The following is a 17,624-nucleotide window of genomic DNA, read 5'->3' as shown; positions in this document are numbered from 1 at the left end:
TTCAACCTGAATGAGTTGATTTTTGTTAAAGAGGGCTAAACTACTCACCTTTACAGAAACAATGCATATTCACTTTTCCAGTTGTTTTGAAGCAGGCCCCCAACTTGTTCAGAAGCAGTTGTTTAGTCTTTCATAAAAATAATAAAAGCATTGTCTTCTATGACATTTTGGAATGAGTGAGCTAAAAATACTGTTCCTTTGTGTGTGTTCGATGGTTTTATATTCCTTTACCTACAAATGTAAAGTGGGCAAGAAGTAAGTGATTTTTCCATTTCTTCCTTGGTTAGTGGTTGTGCCATTCATCTACATTTGTCTATGGGTTTTCAGGGCCTTCAGGGTTCAGTTGGCTCATTCAGGGCTTATCTTCCCAGGAATGTTGGTCCACCCTGGAAGGGTGTGTGCGCTTTTATCATAGGGATGGTTTGTTCAGGATGGCACTGCTCCCGCAAGGCCTGTACTCGAAGAAGTTGGAATTTAGATTAATTTGTTCATTTGGCTATCAGCATGTTCCTGTTTTGTGCCATGTGCCAAGCTGGCCTTTGGGAATGTAGAAGTTTATACAGTATGGACCCTCCCACAGGAAACTCAGTGAGGAAGACAAACATTCACATACCATATGATGTATTCATAGTGTGATCAGTGGTTGACTGAAGGGAGAATATAGTGCCTAGTGGGGAATGACTAATACCACCTGAGAGATTTGGCAAAGACAGAAAATGACATTTAGGCAGTGTTTTTAAGGTTATGTAGGCATTGACCAAGACACAAAGGCATTCTAAACATATCAAGCAAGAGGCTAGAGTCATGAAAGATCACCGTGTGTTTGGAAACAATGAGAATTCAGAATTGCTGCTATTTGGTAGGCAGTAGGAGAAGAGCGAGATTGAGGAAGACTGCAAAGGGCCCTGAACAACTTGCCAAGGAGTAAGATGTTGTTCTGTACTCACCAGGGTGTCGGTGGAGTGTTTGGAGAAATGACATGATATTGGTGGGGTTTTGTGTTGTTTGTTTTTAAAGAGATGAACATTATTGACATTGAGGGGGAAAGATAGGAATAGGAAAAATCTAGAGCCAGTTAAGAGACTGGTAGAATTGTTCAAGAAGGGAATTGTGAGGCCCTCAACTATAGCATGACAGTGGGGACACAGTGGGGAAGGGAAGAATTTGAGAGGAATCTGAGACAAGTGCACCACTGGTTCACTAGGCACTAGGTTGTTGAGAGCACCCAGAATGGGTGGTAGATGTCATTCATCTAAATGGGACTAAATGGGACTATAGGAAACACGCAGCTTTGGAGGAGATGATGAATTTGTTTTGACAATGTTACAGTACTAAAGGCATCCAGGTAGAGAGCTCTTGCAGATTAACTTGGAGATGGGAGATATACATGTTTAAAAGCATGGTGCCCTAGTGGATGCAGTCACTTAGGCTGAGGGTGGAACATACTTTGAATAAAGAGACAAAGACAGAATCTGGGGCACAGGGTACATGGTAGTGCGAAGGAAATGGAGAAAATAATCATGAAGGTCAGAGGAAGACCAATAGAGAGTAAGTAACATGTAAACGGGAGAGAAGAGGTTTCAGAACTGATGGTGAACAGGGTCAAATGATTTGAATAGAAGTTTAGAGAGAAGGTGGATTGATTAAATCGGGCATTGATACGGCTGTTGTAAGTGCTGTTGTAGTTGTTAAGCAAAGCTGATAAGGTGAGACATACCAAGTGATAATTCACTTTACTGTAAGTAGGATCGAAGGAGAGATTAGCTTGGGTGGTTGTTGAGGTTACAAGTGAGGGTTGTATCCAGTGTGTGTATTATCTTTAAATAGGAGAGAAGGACACTTCTTTCTCTGGGATGGGGTGTTATTTCATTAAATAAATCTAGAAGTGGGAATATTCAGGAAGCTTGTGCTTTCTGGGTGAGTAGGAGATGAAGTCTAGGGAGCAGAGTAATGATGGTTGAAGTGGATTGATCACTTACTTATGCTGGGCTTTGTGCTGTGTACTTTACGTGTTACTTTATTTGGTTTTTACTCTCCTCATCTTCATATGTGTTATTATTATACTTATTTTAGAGGTGAAGAAATGGGTTCAGAGAAATTACATGGGTTACCTGGAGTACTTAAATGTTGGGTCCAGGTTTTGGACTCACTTGGTCTGATTCCATCATCCTTTGAACCAGGGGGTTGAGAAGGAAGTGTGAAGGGAAGTGTTAAGATTTGATGAAGCAGACATGGAGAAAGTAGACATGATTTTCAGATACCCAAAGGGAAGGGAAAAGAGGAATTACTAATGTAGAGAATTTCAAATGTGGTTTCTCTCCCATTCATGACTTGAAAATCAGGCTGACCAGTTACTGGTAAAATAGAAGATGAAAATTAGTATTCTTTTTGTATAACTCTGAGTCATAACCTGTTGTTATTAAATTTATTTTAAAATCTTGGCTGACTTCACAGGCTTTAGCTGAGCACTGGAACCCATCTGACCAAATAAGATTGGGATTCAGCAGAAAACCATACAGACGCCATTGGTTTAGCATACCCTAGAGCCAGAATCCAAAGAAAGTAGTGTACAGACCAGTAGCAAAAAGTATAAGCTAAAATTTGCTACTGGCAAGTTTTGCAGTGAGATTTCTGGGTAGTTTCATGACTCTGATCATACTGGTTTTATGTTTTAAAAACATTATCATTAATATTTATTATATTTATTGCCCAAATTTTGTATAATTTAATTGCATTCCAACTCATTGCATGTGCATCACTTAAAACTAAATGAACTTTGGCCGGTGTGGCTCAGTGGATTGAGTGTTGGCCCATGGACTGAGAGATCTGGTTCAATTTCTGGTCAGGGCACAGCCCGGGTTGCGGGCTAGATCCCCAGGAAGGGGCGTGCAAGAGGCAGTCAATCAGTGTTTCTATCTCTGTCTTCCTCTCTCAAAAAAATCAATAAAAACATATTAAAAAAAAAAACAAAAAAAAACTAAAAAACTTTTACCTTGAAAACCACATTCGTTTTTGCAGTTTGGAAGTGCCTACAGAGAGGAAATCTGTTTTGACCCTCAACTTTCCCTTCTTTATCTGTGTGTGTTGTTCTAAGAACTGGGGATATAGTGGTGAACAATACAAAGTTTATATTCCAATGAGATTGACTATAAACAAGTTAATATATGTTCAATTGTGGAACGCCATGAATAAAAAGAAAGCAGAGTCAGGAGATAAAATATGCCTGTGGTGATTTTATAGATAGTGTAGTCAGAGTTGATTGAAGAGAGGGAGCGAGTCACACAAGAAACAAGACGAGAACAAGGACATGGTGAGATCTTGGTGGACATGGTCCAGGAAAAGGAAGAAGGCTAATGTGACTGGAGGGAGGGAACTGGGGCCATGTTACAGAGGGCCTTGCAGGCTGTGCTAAAGACTTCCATAGCTGGGGTTTATGTGTTCGCATAATTACTTCAGATTTTATGTAGTGATTGTATCCAAGCCACTAGGTTTGGCAACTGTTACATTTATACCATTGTGTTATTTACATTTATACCATTGTGTTATTTTTATTTTTACTTTATAGGATGGGACGAAATTCATCTGTATTGGGGCTCTATATTCTGAGCTTTTGGCTGTTAGCAGTAAAGGAGAACTTTATCAGTGGAAGTGGAGTGAATCTGAACCTTACAGGAATGCACAGGTATTTTATTATATTAAATCTTTCATTGAATAGCTCTACATATCAACATACAAAATGCTAACCATTTTTTTATGCTTTTAAAGAATCCTTCATTACATCATCCACGAGCAACATTTTTGGGGCTGACCAATGAAAAGATAGTCCTCCTGTCTGCAAATAGCATAAGAGCAACTGTAGCTACAGAAAATAACAAGGTATGAAACACCGCATTGATTGATGAACATTTCATGCATAAATTCTTGATCTTCTTCCCCCTTTTCCATTTTTTTATTTTCTGTCTTTCTAACTAGATCCACGTGTACAAAGTGTCTCAGCCTTAGTAGAGTATTCCAACGTATAAATCTTTTTGTTACTTTTTATCTCTATATTATAATCCAGCTCTAGAAGTAGCTTTCTACTTTAAGGAAAAAATATTTTAGGTAAGTGCTGACAAAAGAGACATGAAAAGCACTGTGACTTGTGATTGCGTTATAGATTGAGAAAGTATGAACGTTATACCTCATATTATCAGTTTGGCTTTAAAAGAGTCACTAAATTCTTTTTTAAAATGTTTGGAGCGGATGTTTACTTTTGATTAATGCTTTACATGTTTTTAGATATTTATTTCTGTAACTGCCATTTTGATTAATTGGTGTGAAGAAAGTGTTTTACTTTCTAGTCTTAAGAACCTTTTCTGAATTATTTTTTCTTTTAGCATTTAGTTCAAAACATTTTAGAATCCCAGTCCATAGAGTATAAAGTTTTGACCACAATTCTTTTTTTTTATCCTCACCTGAGGACATTTTTCCATTTTTTGTTCAGATAGAGTGGGAAGGAGAGAGAGGAAGAGAGAGAGAGAAACATCAACGTGAAAGGGACATATCGAGTGGTTGCCACCCGCACAACCCAACCAGGTCCGGGGACAAACTGCAACCGAGGTACGTTCCCTTAGTGGGAACCAAACCCAGGTCTCTCTGGACCACCGGCCGATGCTCTAACCACTGAGCAAAACCAGCCAGGGCTTGACCACAATTCTTTTGAAAAGATAACTTTTTTTTTTAATAATTTTTTTTTATCCTTACCCGAGGACACTTTTCCATTTTTTGTTCAGATAGAGTGGTGGGAGGGAGAGAGAGGAAGAGAGAGAGAGAGAAACATCGGCATGAAAGGGACACATCAAGTGGTTGCCACCCACACGACCCATCCAGGGCTGGGGACAAACTGCAACCAAGGTATGCGCCTGTAGCAGGAACCAAACCTGAGTCTCTCTGGACCACAGGCCGACGCTCTAACCACTGAGCCAAACCAGCCAGGGCTGAAAAGATAACTTTTTTTATTTAAACCTTTAATATTTTATTCTTTAGGTTGCTACGTGGGTGGATGAAACTTTAAGTTCTGTGGCTTCTAAATTAGAGCACACTGCACAGACATACTCAGAACTTCAAGGTGAACGGATAGTTTCTTTACATTGCTGTGCCCTTTACACCTGTGCTCAGCTAGAAAACAATTTGTATTGGTGGTGAGTATCACAGGGAGGGGGACTCAGAATGCTTTATGTAGCTTTGAATAGTAAATACCAACATGAGAAGGTCGGCAAAAGATAATGCTTTATAGAGAAGGAAATTTCACTTTGGAGCAAAGTAACGTTAAAAAATACCTTAAAAGATAAGATTATAAAAATAATGCATACCTAATAACTATAATTATGAAATTTTATAAAAATATAAAGTAGAAACAAAAATCACCTATTTCCCCACAACTCAAAGATATAAATACTATTAACATTTGGGGGTATTATAGTCTTTATTTCCTATACATAAATGTGTACTTTGCTTTTACATAATTGAAGCATAGATTTATAGGGTACTTTTTCATTCAGCAGCATTACTTAAAATGTAATTTTAAGGGTTATTAAAAGTATTTCATTTTATGACTATTCTATGCCTCAGTTATTCTTTTACTATTAGAAAGGAACTTTAAATATATTCTTGGTTGTGTTTTAAGGCATCAGTAAATTTGTGTTGGCAGAAATAATATTTAGGGAAATGTAATGAAATATAATTATTTGGAATAAAATATCAACTGCTGAATTTTCTGTAAATTTTAATCCTAGATGTTTAATAAAAATGGATAAAAAATGGATCCAGTTATATATTAAACCTATGATCAAGTTATAATTAAGACTATGTTGAAAATGTTAATACTCTGAAGCAAAAATATTGGAGAAGGAATATACCAGAAATACCTAAATAATATATAATTTTAGATTTGTTTAATGGTTTTTTTTTGCAGCTTATTTGACCAATTTATGCTTTTTCTTTTCAGGGGTGTAGTCCCTTTTAGTCAAAGGAAAAAAATGTTAGAGAAAGCTAGAGCAAAAAATAAAAAGCCCAAATCTAGTGCTGGTATTTCTTCGATGCCGAACATCACTGTTGGTACCCAGGTAGGTGATTAGAATGAATTCTGTCCTAAGGGATGTTGTTTCTCCTCAAAATCACTTTCTTCCTGTGTATGTAATTCATCTATAAGCAGTTTTACAAATGAATGTCACTTAAAGGACCAGGTTCCAGTAGCAGGTATGTGGCACATCACTCTTTTTACAATGGTTGAGTAACATAAAGACTCTGCTCCAATTTCAGGTTTCCCTATAGGGCAGGGTTCCCAGACTTGTCTGGTTTTAAGAATCATTTGGTACTTACATGCAGAGTCTGGAGCCTCTCACCTGAAACATTCCTTCAGTTTATCTGGTGGCAGGGCCAAGGCATCATTGTGTTTAACGCACATTTCAGGAGATTCTTCATGATCAAGCCATTTAAAACATAATGCTCTTTGGTGACATTATCAGTATGAGGCTTGAGGCTTTGTCATGTTACCAATGTTTCCACCAGTTTCTGTTTTTTGTTTTTTTTTTACTCAGATAGGTTAGGTTCCTATAGTTATCTTATGGAAGGTGATTTTTCTGATACCCTAGCTGGCTTCTCAGCCCTTTCCAGGAGTCTGCAGAGTCCATCTTTCTCCGGTTACATATCTGTGTGAGGCTGAATTATCTTCATATACTATACTCAAAGTAACATCACAACACATTGAACGCAGAAGCAGACATGGGAATCCAGCTGTGTTCTGATAAATTGGACATTAAGAGATACGCAAACAATGCCACTTTTGTAGCTGATTCTTCAAAATGTAGTTTTTCATAAAATTTGTTTATATTAACATGGGGCTTATTACTATTAAATGGCTATTTTAACACTTCTTAGTTTTAATTACTAACATATTAAAAACCAACTATATATGACCCACATAAACAATATTTTTAGGTTCTCAGTAATGTTTAATAGGGAAGAGTTTGAGGGCTATTGTTACATGTCTGCTTCATTAGACTCTCATAGAAGTTTATCTTCAGGATAAAATTTGACGTTTATATTCATTATAGCAAGTGCTGTAATGAATGTTTAAGGACTTTATAATCCCTAACACTTAGACAGATGGTAGATTTTATTACAGAATGTGGAGCTAATTTCCTTATCTGGCACTTTCAATTCACTTTTTTTTCCTCTTCATGGTATTACTTATATTTTCTGTTTTAAAAAGTTGTCACCATTTTAGCTGTACTTTTCCAAAACCCAGCTGAAATGGGGCTGTTCTTTTTGTTTGTGGCTATTTTTTTTTTTTTTTTTGGTCTTACTCAAGGTTGTCTTGTTCTGATTCCTTTGTTGGCCTTCCAACTAGGAAGTTTTTAGCAGTTACCCACTATTTTGAATATTATTGTTCAGCCTTCATTATTTATGTCAGTTGCTTTGGACAAATCTCTCTCTTCTTGGAGCTCCCCTTTTCCTAGTTAGTTCAGATACTGCTTTCTGATGTTCTCAAAGTTCCTTGTTCACTGGACTCACATAATTAGGAATATCCTAGCAATTGCCTTATTACATGTAGGATGACATTACTATAGACAGGGAGAGCTGAACAAATACTTGAAAGATATACTGAAAAAAAGCTAAACAAAACAGCCTGGCACTGAATTCTGAAAGATAGCACCATATTAAAATATTTGGTGTATTCCAGCTGATCTGGCTCAGTTGTCCTGTGCACCAGGAGGTCGCCAGTTTGATTCCCAGTCAGGGCACATACACAGGTTGCATGCTTGATTCCCAGTTTGGGGCATGCAGGAGGCAGCTGATTGATGTTTCTGTATCTCTGAAATGAATAAAAACATATTTAAAAAAAAAGAATTCAGTACCTATGATTAGTGGGTGGGGTGGGGAGGTTCATGCCTGAAGTTTATTTTATTTTTTATAGATATATGTATTTGGTGTAGAACTGAAATTTTGTTTTGAAGTTGTAGAAAAATGGAGGTTGAAGAGAGTCATAGCCACAGAACAAGGAGAGCATTCATGTGTTAACATCAGAAAAAATGATTGATCATTTAGAGTTTTTAGCTATACCAGAATTCACAGATCATACTTGTTGAGTGAAATGTACAGGCATACCTCCTTTTATTATGCTCTGCAGATACTGAGTTTTTTACAAATTGAAGGTTTGTGGCAACTTTGCATCAAGAAGTCTATCAGCACCATTTTCCAACAGGCGCAGATGATGGTTAGCATTTTAGCAATAAAGTATTTTTTAATTAAGGTATATATTATTTTTTTAGACATAATGCTATTGCCCACTTAATAGACTGAAATATAATGTAAACAACTTTTATATGCTCTTGGAAACCAAAAAATTTGTGAGACTCACTTTATTGTGATATTAACGTTGTTGCGGTGGTATGGAACAGAACCCACAGTACCTCTGAGATACACTTGTATTTTCCTTGTCTGGAACAGAACCCACAGTACCTCTGAGATACACTTGTATTTTCCTTGTCTGGAACAGAACCCACAGTGCCTCTGAGATACACTTGTATTTTCCTTGTCTGTCTTATATGCTCGACCCTGGATACACACCTCTTGTTTTTAAGGTGCATTTATTTTCATTGGAAGGCATTAATAAATAACTTCTAATATGTCTTGCCGCATTTCTCTTTCCATTATAGCCTTTCTTACTGGTCCTCTTTCAGGCTGTAAGTTTTCCACCAGTCTTTTCTGAAAATTAGTGGATGAAACTTCCCCTTTAAGTCACAACAAGGCAGGACATACCTTTTTCAAGAAATTAGATATTGAGAACTATTCATTAGAGGTTATAGAACTACACTTAGTGATGTACAAGTATTCTTTGATAGAACTGCAACTCTATGCCAGTATTTCCAGTTCTCATACTTCTCAGATGTATACCTTCTTTTGTATTACTTTAAGTATAAATCACCAAAAAGCAGGACTTTCATATATGCCACTGTCAAGTACAACATAATCATTAGTTATTGGATGACTGAACAGGATGTTAGTAAGATTGGGCTATTAGGGAAATCAAGAGATTTACAGAAATAATGTTCATACTACTTTTGGGGCTATCAGTTAATGTGTTCGACAGTGCCACCTTGCAGGTTATTGGTTTCAGGGTGTTCCCTGGCAGTGAAAATCTATATATTGTTCATTCCTGCACTCAGTTAACTGCTAACACTGATGTCTACATGCTCTTTTAATTTAAGAGAAAATTTACGTTATCCAGGGAAGCTTCTGGCCTATAGAAAACAAGTCTGTGGGAAACAAACGTCAATAGATATGTGAAATGATAGAGCCTATGTAGTGTCATGAATTAAGAAAGAAAATAATTCAGATTATAAGAAACAGACAAAATATCTGTTCACTTTTCACTTTTTTAGTAACCTTGTTAGTTTATTCTCTGCTATTTCTATTGTTTCCTTATAGCAGAATGTCAGAATATTTGCTTCCTGAAATTTTAATTTTTAGCAAATGTGCTAAAATTGTTCATGCTCATTTTGGAAAATAAATTTTCTTAACAGATACCTTTAAATCAGTGCTTTATCAGCCTCTTGATTGTGTAAAATTGAATTTGGAAAACCAAGGAAGCATTTTTAGGTATTGTATGTTTATACATTTTTGAAATAACTTTTCTAGTTTGTCATCTTGAGGTGATTTTTCTTTTGTTCGCCAGGTATGCTTGAGAAATAATCCTCTTTATCATGCTGGAGCAGTTGCATTTTCCATTAATGCTGGGATTCCTAAAGTTGGTGTCTTAATGGAGTCAGTTTGGAATATGAATGATAGCTGTAGATTTCAACTTAGATCTCCTGAGAGCTTGAAAAGCATGGACAAAGCTAGCAAAACTACTGAAGCTAAGTAAGTACTGTACTCTAACTCGTCTTGATTTACCCCACTTCCTAGTTTGCACTGTATATGAAGGTAGACTTAAAGGTGTATAGTGACACAGAAAAGTGCTAATGTGATGGGTTCTTGTTAAGATCCTTAGGAGGTTTGCCTTGGCCGTTTTGGCTCAGTGGTTGGAGCGTCAGCCTGCGGACCAGAGAGTCCTGGGTTCAGTTTCCGCTAGGGGCACATACCCCCCCCCCCAAATCCTCAGGAGTTTGGAAAGGAATTGGTAAAATTTACTGTTGGCTACTTGGCTAGTACTTGTATATTTTAGTTCTTGATGTTTAATCGCCAGAATGACAGTATATGGTTCTCTTGTCTTGTCTTTGTTTTGTTAGAATGTGTCCTTTGCAGGTGTTGTGTAGTAGTAATAATGTGTTCAGCCTTACTATGTTAGGACACCTTTCTCTCCCTCTCTCCCTCTTTAATCATCTTAATTTCTAACATCTTGGTTGCATCTCAATCATTGGAACTGTTTTACAGATTAAGTGTACTGGGGAGGGAAATTTTGTAAAGGATTTGTAAACTTTTGAGTTAGAGAGTTATGTGAATAGAAATCCCAGTGTATTGTGGATAGCCCACATTCTGGGCAGGCTTATGGTTTGGGAGCCAGGTACACAGGTATTAACACCTGTACTGTTAGAAGCATCTACTCATTTTTAAATCTATTTGTGTATTAAAATTTGGTTCTTTGTTACATAAACCTAAAAAGTTTAATAAAAGTTTTAAGATAACTATTTAATCTTATAAAAGTATGTGACCATTATAGAAACATGGAAGTATAATAATGTTGTTATATTCTAGAAATAACATTTTAAATATTTTGATGTATTTTTTTTCTAAATGTATATAAACATTAACAAGAAGTGATTGGGATTTTATTATACATACCAGGTTTTTAAAGTTATGAAATTTTTTAGTTTGCTCAAATGAATATAATGATTATATAATTTTGTCTCTTCCATACAAATTGAAATTCTGAAACACGGGGATTGCTGTTAAATAAGTTAAAAAAAATCTTTATCCCTGGCTGGGTGGCTCAGTTGGTTGGAGTATTGTTCGTACACCAAAAAGGTTTCGGGTTTGATTTCCACATGTACCTAGTTGCAGGTTTAATCCCATCAGGGCATGTACAGGAGGCGACTGATCAGTGTTTCTCTTTCACATTGGTGTTTTTCTCTCTCAAATCAGTGAAAACATATTCTTGGGTGAGGATTAAAGAAAAAAGGAATCTTTAATAAGCCAAAGCTATTGTAATTTATGTTTTTCTTTTGTTGTTATTAATCCATTGAATTTTAGATAGAAAGGGACGGGGAGAGAAGGGGAGGGGGGCATTCAAGTGAGAGAGGCACATGAATTAGCTGCCTCCTGCACAACCCTGACCAGGGCCAGAGATCAAACCTGCAACCCAGGTAGGTATGTGCCCTTGTCTGGAAATCGAACCTGAGACCCTTTGGTCCTTGGGCTGGTGCTCTAACTGCTGAGCCAAACTAGCCAGGGCTATAATTTATGTTAAATTAAAGTTTTGTTTGTTTGTTTGTTTTGCCCTAGCTGGTGTCTTTCAGTTCATTGAGCATTGGACCGTGGCACTGAGAGGTCACAATTTGATCCGGGTCAGGGTACAAGCTGGGTTGTGGGGGAAATCCCCAGTAGTGGGTGTGCAGGAGGCAGCTGATGAATATTTCTCTCTCTCTCTCCTTTCCCTTCCTTTCTCTCTCAAATCATTAAAAACATTTAAAAAAATAAATAAAAATAAGGGTTTTTTTGTTTTACTTTAGTGCTCAATCTTATTTTTAAAAATAGGTTTATAGATTTTTCTCTCTAATTACATTGATTTAAAATAAAAATAACAAAGCACATTTTTATATTTTATGAAACTTTGTAAAGAACGTTTGAAATATTTTTGATGTGCATAACTAGTATAAATGAGATTACAATAGCGTATGCTTTTTAAATTCTGTACATAGGAAGTTTTTTCAAGATCTTGAAATTTGCCATCTATGTTATTAAATTTACTAAAAGAACTAAGTGAGCCCTGGCCGGTTTGGCTCGGCGGTTAGAGCTCCCGCCTGCGGTCCGGAGAGACCCGGGTTCGGTTCCCGCTAAGGGCATGTACCTCGGTTGCAGTTTGTCCCCGGCCCTGGTTGGTCGTGCGGGTGGCAGCCACTCGATGTGTCCCTTTCACATCGATGTTTCTCTCTCTCTCTCTCTCTCTCTCTTCTTCTCTCTCCCTCCCACTCTGTCTGTACAAAAAAAAAAAAAAAAAAAAAGAACTAAGTGAAATTAAATGTTAGGAAGATAATCGTTTTCATGTCAATGGACTCTTTGCAAGTCATTAAAATGCATTCACTTTACAGGCATACTAGATTAGTCAGGATCCGCTTGCTTCCACCATCACAAGATTTGCATGAGCAACTAAGTGTTCATGTGTGCTTGCACAGAGAGCCCTTTGGCAGATGCTGGCGAAAGCAGTATGTGTTTTCTGTGGACTGTTTCTAAACTCAGGTGAAGTTCCTGGTGGGAGTAAGGAGATGAGGGTTAGGTTAAGGTGATGGCCCTATGATATATACCAGGATGATCTCTATATAACACATTCTGAGTAATAATGACTTTTCTGACTAAAAATTGACTTCTGCCCTTTAATGAATAAAATTTTTGTTTTTACCATCTGTAGAATATTGTATAATTACTATAGTTATCTTCACATGTATAATTAATGAATAACTCAATGAAGAGAGGGATTAATTTCTCATTTTAGTTATAGCAGGTGATGATTCATTACTAGATGATGGTTAAAGAATAAATTTTGGTAAACCATTGTAAGAGTTCCTTCTTTGAACTTCAAGAAATTAATAATCTACTGTGTGTTTTTATTTGCCTTAACCATTTTTTTTTTTTCAGTTAAATTGCTATGTCCACATCAGGGTTCACTGAAATGTGAAAATTTTTTGCTCAGGAGTCTCATGATAAAGCTATTTTGATAAATTGAGTATAGCTTTTATTGTTATTCCTCTATAAAGCTTATCTGAAGCATTGTTCCAAGTTGTCGATAGCTTTATATGGTATGTTTTTCTTTTCTATTTTAAAACAATACTAAAAACTTGAAGTAGGCACTGTATACTTTCTTCAGTACCTTGAGTCCTAAAAATACACTATTTTGTACAAGTTTTTAATATTTTATTCCCTTATAATAAGAATACACTTGAGTCTTAAAATAAACCATTTGGCAAGTTCCTAATACTTCATTTTCCTAATTATAAGGAGAATCTTATTTCTAATTGCAGGCCTGAAAGCAAGCAGGAGCCAGTGAAAACGGAAATGGGTCCCCCACCATCTCCGGCATCCACGTGCAGTGACGCATCCTCAATCGCCAGCAGCGCGTCAATGCCATATAGTAAGTTTTATGTTGGTCAGTAAGGCCCCAGGCAGACTGCTGTGTTCAGTTCATTTCTGATTTCGAGGCAACTCCTACCATTTTAATATCTTTTTGTATAAATTCTGTTCCTACTGGTTTGATTTTGTGTGTGTATGTGTGTGTGCAGCTGTATTTAAATGAAAAAAATATTTGCAGCATTAACTATATCTGTTGTTTTTGAGCGTTATAATTAAATATATATAAAATGCATCGCAGTAATAGAAGGAAATAACTACCATTAGCCAGATATCTGCCCAACTTTGTTGAGAATGTTATTGTAAATTGGTTATGGCTCGGTCACAACTCTTGCTCAGAATTTATACAATTCATAAAACTAGACTATTGAACCTTGGGGTTCAAACGTTTTTTTAAAGCTCCTTAAAATAAATCTATAGTTGCTTTGCAGTTGAAATTAAACTTTAATAGCTATGTGTGTTTTAAGAATAGTCCAACACATCTTTTCAAAAAACCTTAGGTAGCCCTAATTTTGAGGGTCCAAAGTATGTTTTGTGTTTCTTCCTTGCAGTTGGTTGTGGTAATGGCAATATCATTAGACATTTAACAGATAAGGCTATTTTTCACTGAATTCATTAGAAGTGGAAATTGGTCATAACACCTCAATTTATAAAGCAGTCCGTGAAATTTTTATTTAGATATCTCAATTATGTATCCCTTTACAAATTATATTTTTTCATATATTTAGATGAAATCTATAAAGTCTCTTTTACATTTTCTTTTTGGTACTTACCATTTTGTTGTTGTCTAAGAACGACGACGGTCCACCCCTGCCCCGAAAGAGGAGGAAAAGGTGAATGAAGAGCAGTGGTCTCTTCGGGAAGTCGTTTTTGTGGAAGATGTTAAGAATGTTCCTGTTGGCAAGGTGTGTTCAGAATATCTAAGAATTAATTACTAACAGAACTGTAATGGTATTGGTTACCCAAGAATTTATGGTTGGTGAGTGTTCATTGGCTTTTTCTTCAAAGCTGCTTTATTTTTCACTTTCAATGATCTCCTTAAGTCCCATCCAACAGATGGTTATTATGCCGCTCCTTGAGTATTTATGCTGTGTTGCTTTTTAAAAAATGTTATTTTGGAATAATTATAGATTTGCAGAAAAGTTGGAAAGAGTTAGATTACTTTTTTTTTATCCTCACCTGAGGATATTTTTCCATTGATCTTCAGAGTGGGAGGGAGGGGGGGGAGAGAGAGAGAGAGAGAGAGAGAGAGAGAGATAAGAGGGGCGCATCTATTGGTTGCCTCCTGCACGACCCACAAACCGCAACCAAGGTACGTGCCCTTGGCTGGAATCGAACCCACGACTCTTTGGTCCATGGGCTGATGTTTTAACTGCTGATCCAAACTGGCCAGGGTTGATTACTTTTTGATACAGTTTATTCTTTGGAGCTATGAAATAGTTCTAATGGAGATCACCTATAACATTTAAAAATCTTATTATTCTAAGTCACCTTTCACTTTCTCTTCTTTCTGGAGCGCGTCCTATCTTCTAAGAAACCAAGTTAGTATAGTCTGTCTCAACTGGAATGCCATCAATTTCACCTTTCTCTCCACATATACTTAAAATCAAAATGGATCTATAGTTGTAGAGTATCTGCAAAGTAAAGGTTTTCCTGATTGCTCATTAATTTCTGAAATATGATGGTCTTTCATTTGTTCTTAAAGGAAAGAATAGATACACCACATTCTGCAATTTACAAAGACCTTTTTCATACTCTATTTCATTTAATTCTCAAAATAGAACTATAGTTAATAGGCAAGTATTTTCTTCTGAGAAGATCATAATGGCTCAAAATCCAAAGCAGTAAGTAGCAGTGGTGAGACTCAAGTATTCTCGTTTCAAGTCCTGTGCTTGTTTTTCTGTGCATTTTTTACCTGTGTTGTCCAATATGGTAGCCCATAGGTTTATCTGTGGCTAATTAATTTTAGTAAAATTAAATAACATTAAAGCCAGTTGCTCAGTCACACTAGTTCCATTTCAAGTGCTTACTATCTGCTAATGGCTATCATACGGACAATGCAGGTATGGAACATTACCATCATTGCAAAAGTTCTTTTGCACAGTGGGGCTCTAAACTAATAAAGAGGAATGATGGGAGGATTTTGTGGATTATACTTTTATTTTTGCAGTTGATTGCTAAACATCCACAGACTGTAATCACTGGCTATGTGTGTTAGTTTTTCTCTAGAAAATAAGCCTTGAATAATAGATATCAACAGCAAAGCTATGGTGGTGAGTCTATTCAGGTTAATTTTATAACATGGTGATTATTGAAGAAACATACTCATAAGGAATTATGAGTTCATTCAGTGACTTCCATTTGCATATTGATTTCATATAATTTTTTTTTTTAATCCTCACCTAAGGACAGTTTTGCATTCATCTTTAGATAGAGTGGGAGGGAGGGAGGGAGGAAGAGAGAAAGAAACATCGATGTGAGAGACACATCGACAGGTTGCCATCCATGCAACTCCAACCGGGGCCGGGGACAAACTGCAACCCAGGTACGTGCCCTTTACGTGCCCGAACCTGGGACTCTGGTCTGTGGGCTGACGCTCTAACCGCTGAGCCAAACCAGCCAGGGCGATATATAAATGATTAATATTTAGTGTATTTACCTCTATTTCTAGGTGCTAAAAGTGGATGGTGCCTATGTTGCTGTAAAATTTCCTGGAACGTCCAGTAATACAAACTGTCAGAGCAACTCTGGTTCAGATGCAGACCCTTCTTCTCTCCTGCAGGATTGTAGGTTACTTAGAATTGATGAACTGCAGGTAAGTGTAGAGGACTCATTCAGCGGGTGAATATTGGGACTGACTCCTTGAGGATGTTATGGAATATGAGAGCAAAATTCCTTTGTGTCATGCAGGTTGTCAAATCTGGTGGAACACCAAAAGTTCCCGACTGTTTCCAAAGGACTCCTAAAAAGCTTTGTATACCCGAAAAAACAGAAATATTAGCAGTGAATGTAGATTCCAAAGGTAAAGAATTCTATAAGTTTTTTAACTGGCATACTCGATATCCCCTTAACACTTGTGCAGCAAATGAACAGAATGAAGTGGTTTGGGGCACTTGACAGTTTTTCTTCCTTGTGTATAATGTAATGAAGAAAAATGTGTCTCTTGTGATTGATTTACAAATGTAGCCAGAGAGCCAGCCCTAGTTGTTGTGCAGGAGGCAACCAGTTGATGTGTCTCACATCGATGTTTCCTTCTCCCTCTTTCTCTCTTTCTCCCTTCCACTCTAGCTGAAGATAAGAGATTACTAAAGACATATAACAACTTTTTTACATTTATATGTTTCTGAAGGTGTGCATGCTGTTTTGAAGACTGGAAATTGGGTACGGTACTGCATCTTTGATCTTGCTACAGGAAAAGCAGAACAGGAAAATAATTTCCCTACAAGCAGCATTGCTTTCCTTGGTCAGAATGAGAGGAATGTAGCCATTTTCACTGCTGGACAGGTACACAGACTTATTTTGGCTTTTGAAAAGTGACATGACAACATTATGATTCATGTGACGGTTAGAGTCTGGCTCTGGCTCTAGTTTGCTTGTTATTACATTATTGAAGAATTTAGAATTTTCAGTACATCTGAAAGCTAGATTTCTTACTTGGTTATTAATATACACATAGTAATTATTATGTATAATCTAATTTAAAAGCAAATATACCTATTGTAAAAATCAGAGATACAGTTTTGATTGATAACCAAATTTTATTATTTTCTCTCTGTAATAGGAGTCTCCTATTATTCTTCGAGATGGAAATGGTACTATCTACCCAATGGCCAAAGATTGCATGGGAGGTATAAGGGATCCTGATTGGCTTGATCTCCCACCTATTAGTAGTCTTGGAATGGGTGTACATTCTTTAATAAATCTTCCTGCCAATTCAACAATCAAAAAGAAAGCTGCTATTATCATCATGGCTGTAGAGGTAATGTGGCTTCGTAAACTATGTGGTATTTGAATTCAGAAGACACTGCTAGAGTCCAGGGAAACAGTTTTGTTTTGTTTTTTTAAATCCTCATCTGAGGACAGAGAGGGAGGAAGAGAAAGAGAGGAACGTCGATGTGAGAGAGACACATCGACTGGCTGCCACCAATACGATTCCAACTGGGGCCGGGGACAAACTGCAGCTGAGGTACGTGCCCTTAGCAGAAACCAAACTTGGGACTCTCCAGTCCACAGGCTGACGTTCTAACCGCTGAGCCAAACCAGCCAGGGTCGGGGAAACGGTCTTGAATAGATCATTCATT

General features: G+C 36.9%; 1 protein-coding gene across 1 annotated transcript in view; it reads left to right on the top strand.

Annotated features, from left to right (window-relative positions):
* Positions 1 to 17,624, top strand: part of UBR5 (ubiquitin protein ligase E3 component n-recognin 5) — a 139,277-nt gene that overhangs the window by 63,523 nt on the left and 58,130 nt on the right. Inside the window, exons 10-20 of the mRNA XM_036264225.1 lie at positions 3,566 to 3,682; positions 3,766 to 3,876; positions 5,026 to 5,180; positions 5,987 to 6,104; positions 9,719 to 9,903; positions 13,218 to 13,327; positions 14,116 to 14,228; positions 15,995 to 16,138; positions 16,234 to 16,345; positions 16,673 to 16,827; positions 17,105 to 17,302. Coding sequence (XP_036120118.1) covers positions 3,566 to 3,682; positions 3,766 to 3,876; positions 5,026 to 5,180; positions 5,987 to 6,104; positions 9,719 to 9,903; positions 13,218 to 13,327; positions 14,116 to 14,228; positions 15,995 to 16,138; positions 16,234 to 16,345; positions 16,673 to 16,827; positions 17,105 to 17,302 — 1,518 coding nt within the window. The remainder of the gene's footprint in view (positions 1 to 3,565; positions 3,683 to 3,765; positions 3,877 to 5,025; positions 5,181 to 5,986; positions 6,105 to 9,718; positions 9,904 to 13,217; positions 13,328 to 14,115; positions 14,229 to 15,994; positions 16,139 to 16,233; positions 16,346 to 16,672; positions 16,828 to 17,104; positions 17,303 to 17,624) is intronic.

The sequence above is a fragment of the Molossus molossus genome, unplaced genomic scaffold (assembly GCF_014108415.1).
Source record: "Molossus molossus isolate mMolMol1 unplaced genomic scaffold, mMolMol1.p scaffold_m16_p_16, whole genome shotgun sequence".
NCBI lineage: Eukaryota > Metazoa > Chordata > Mammalia > Chiroptera > Molossidae > Molossus > Molossus molossus.
The sequence above is the reverse complement of the archived record's forward strand: the minus strand, read 5'-3'. Positions and strand labels throughout refer to the sequence as shown.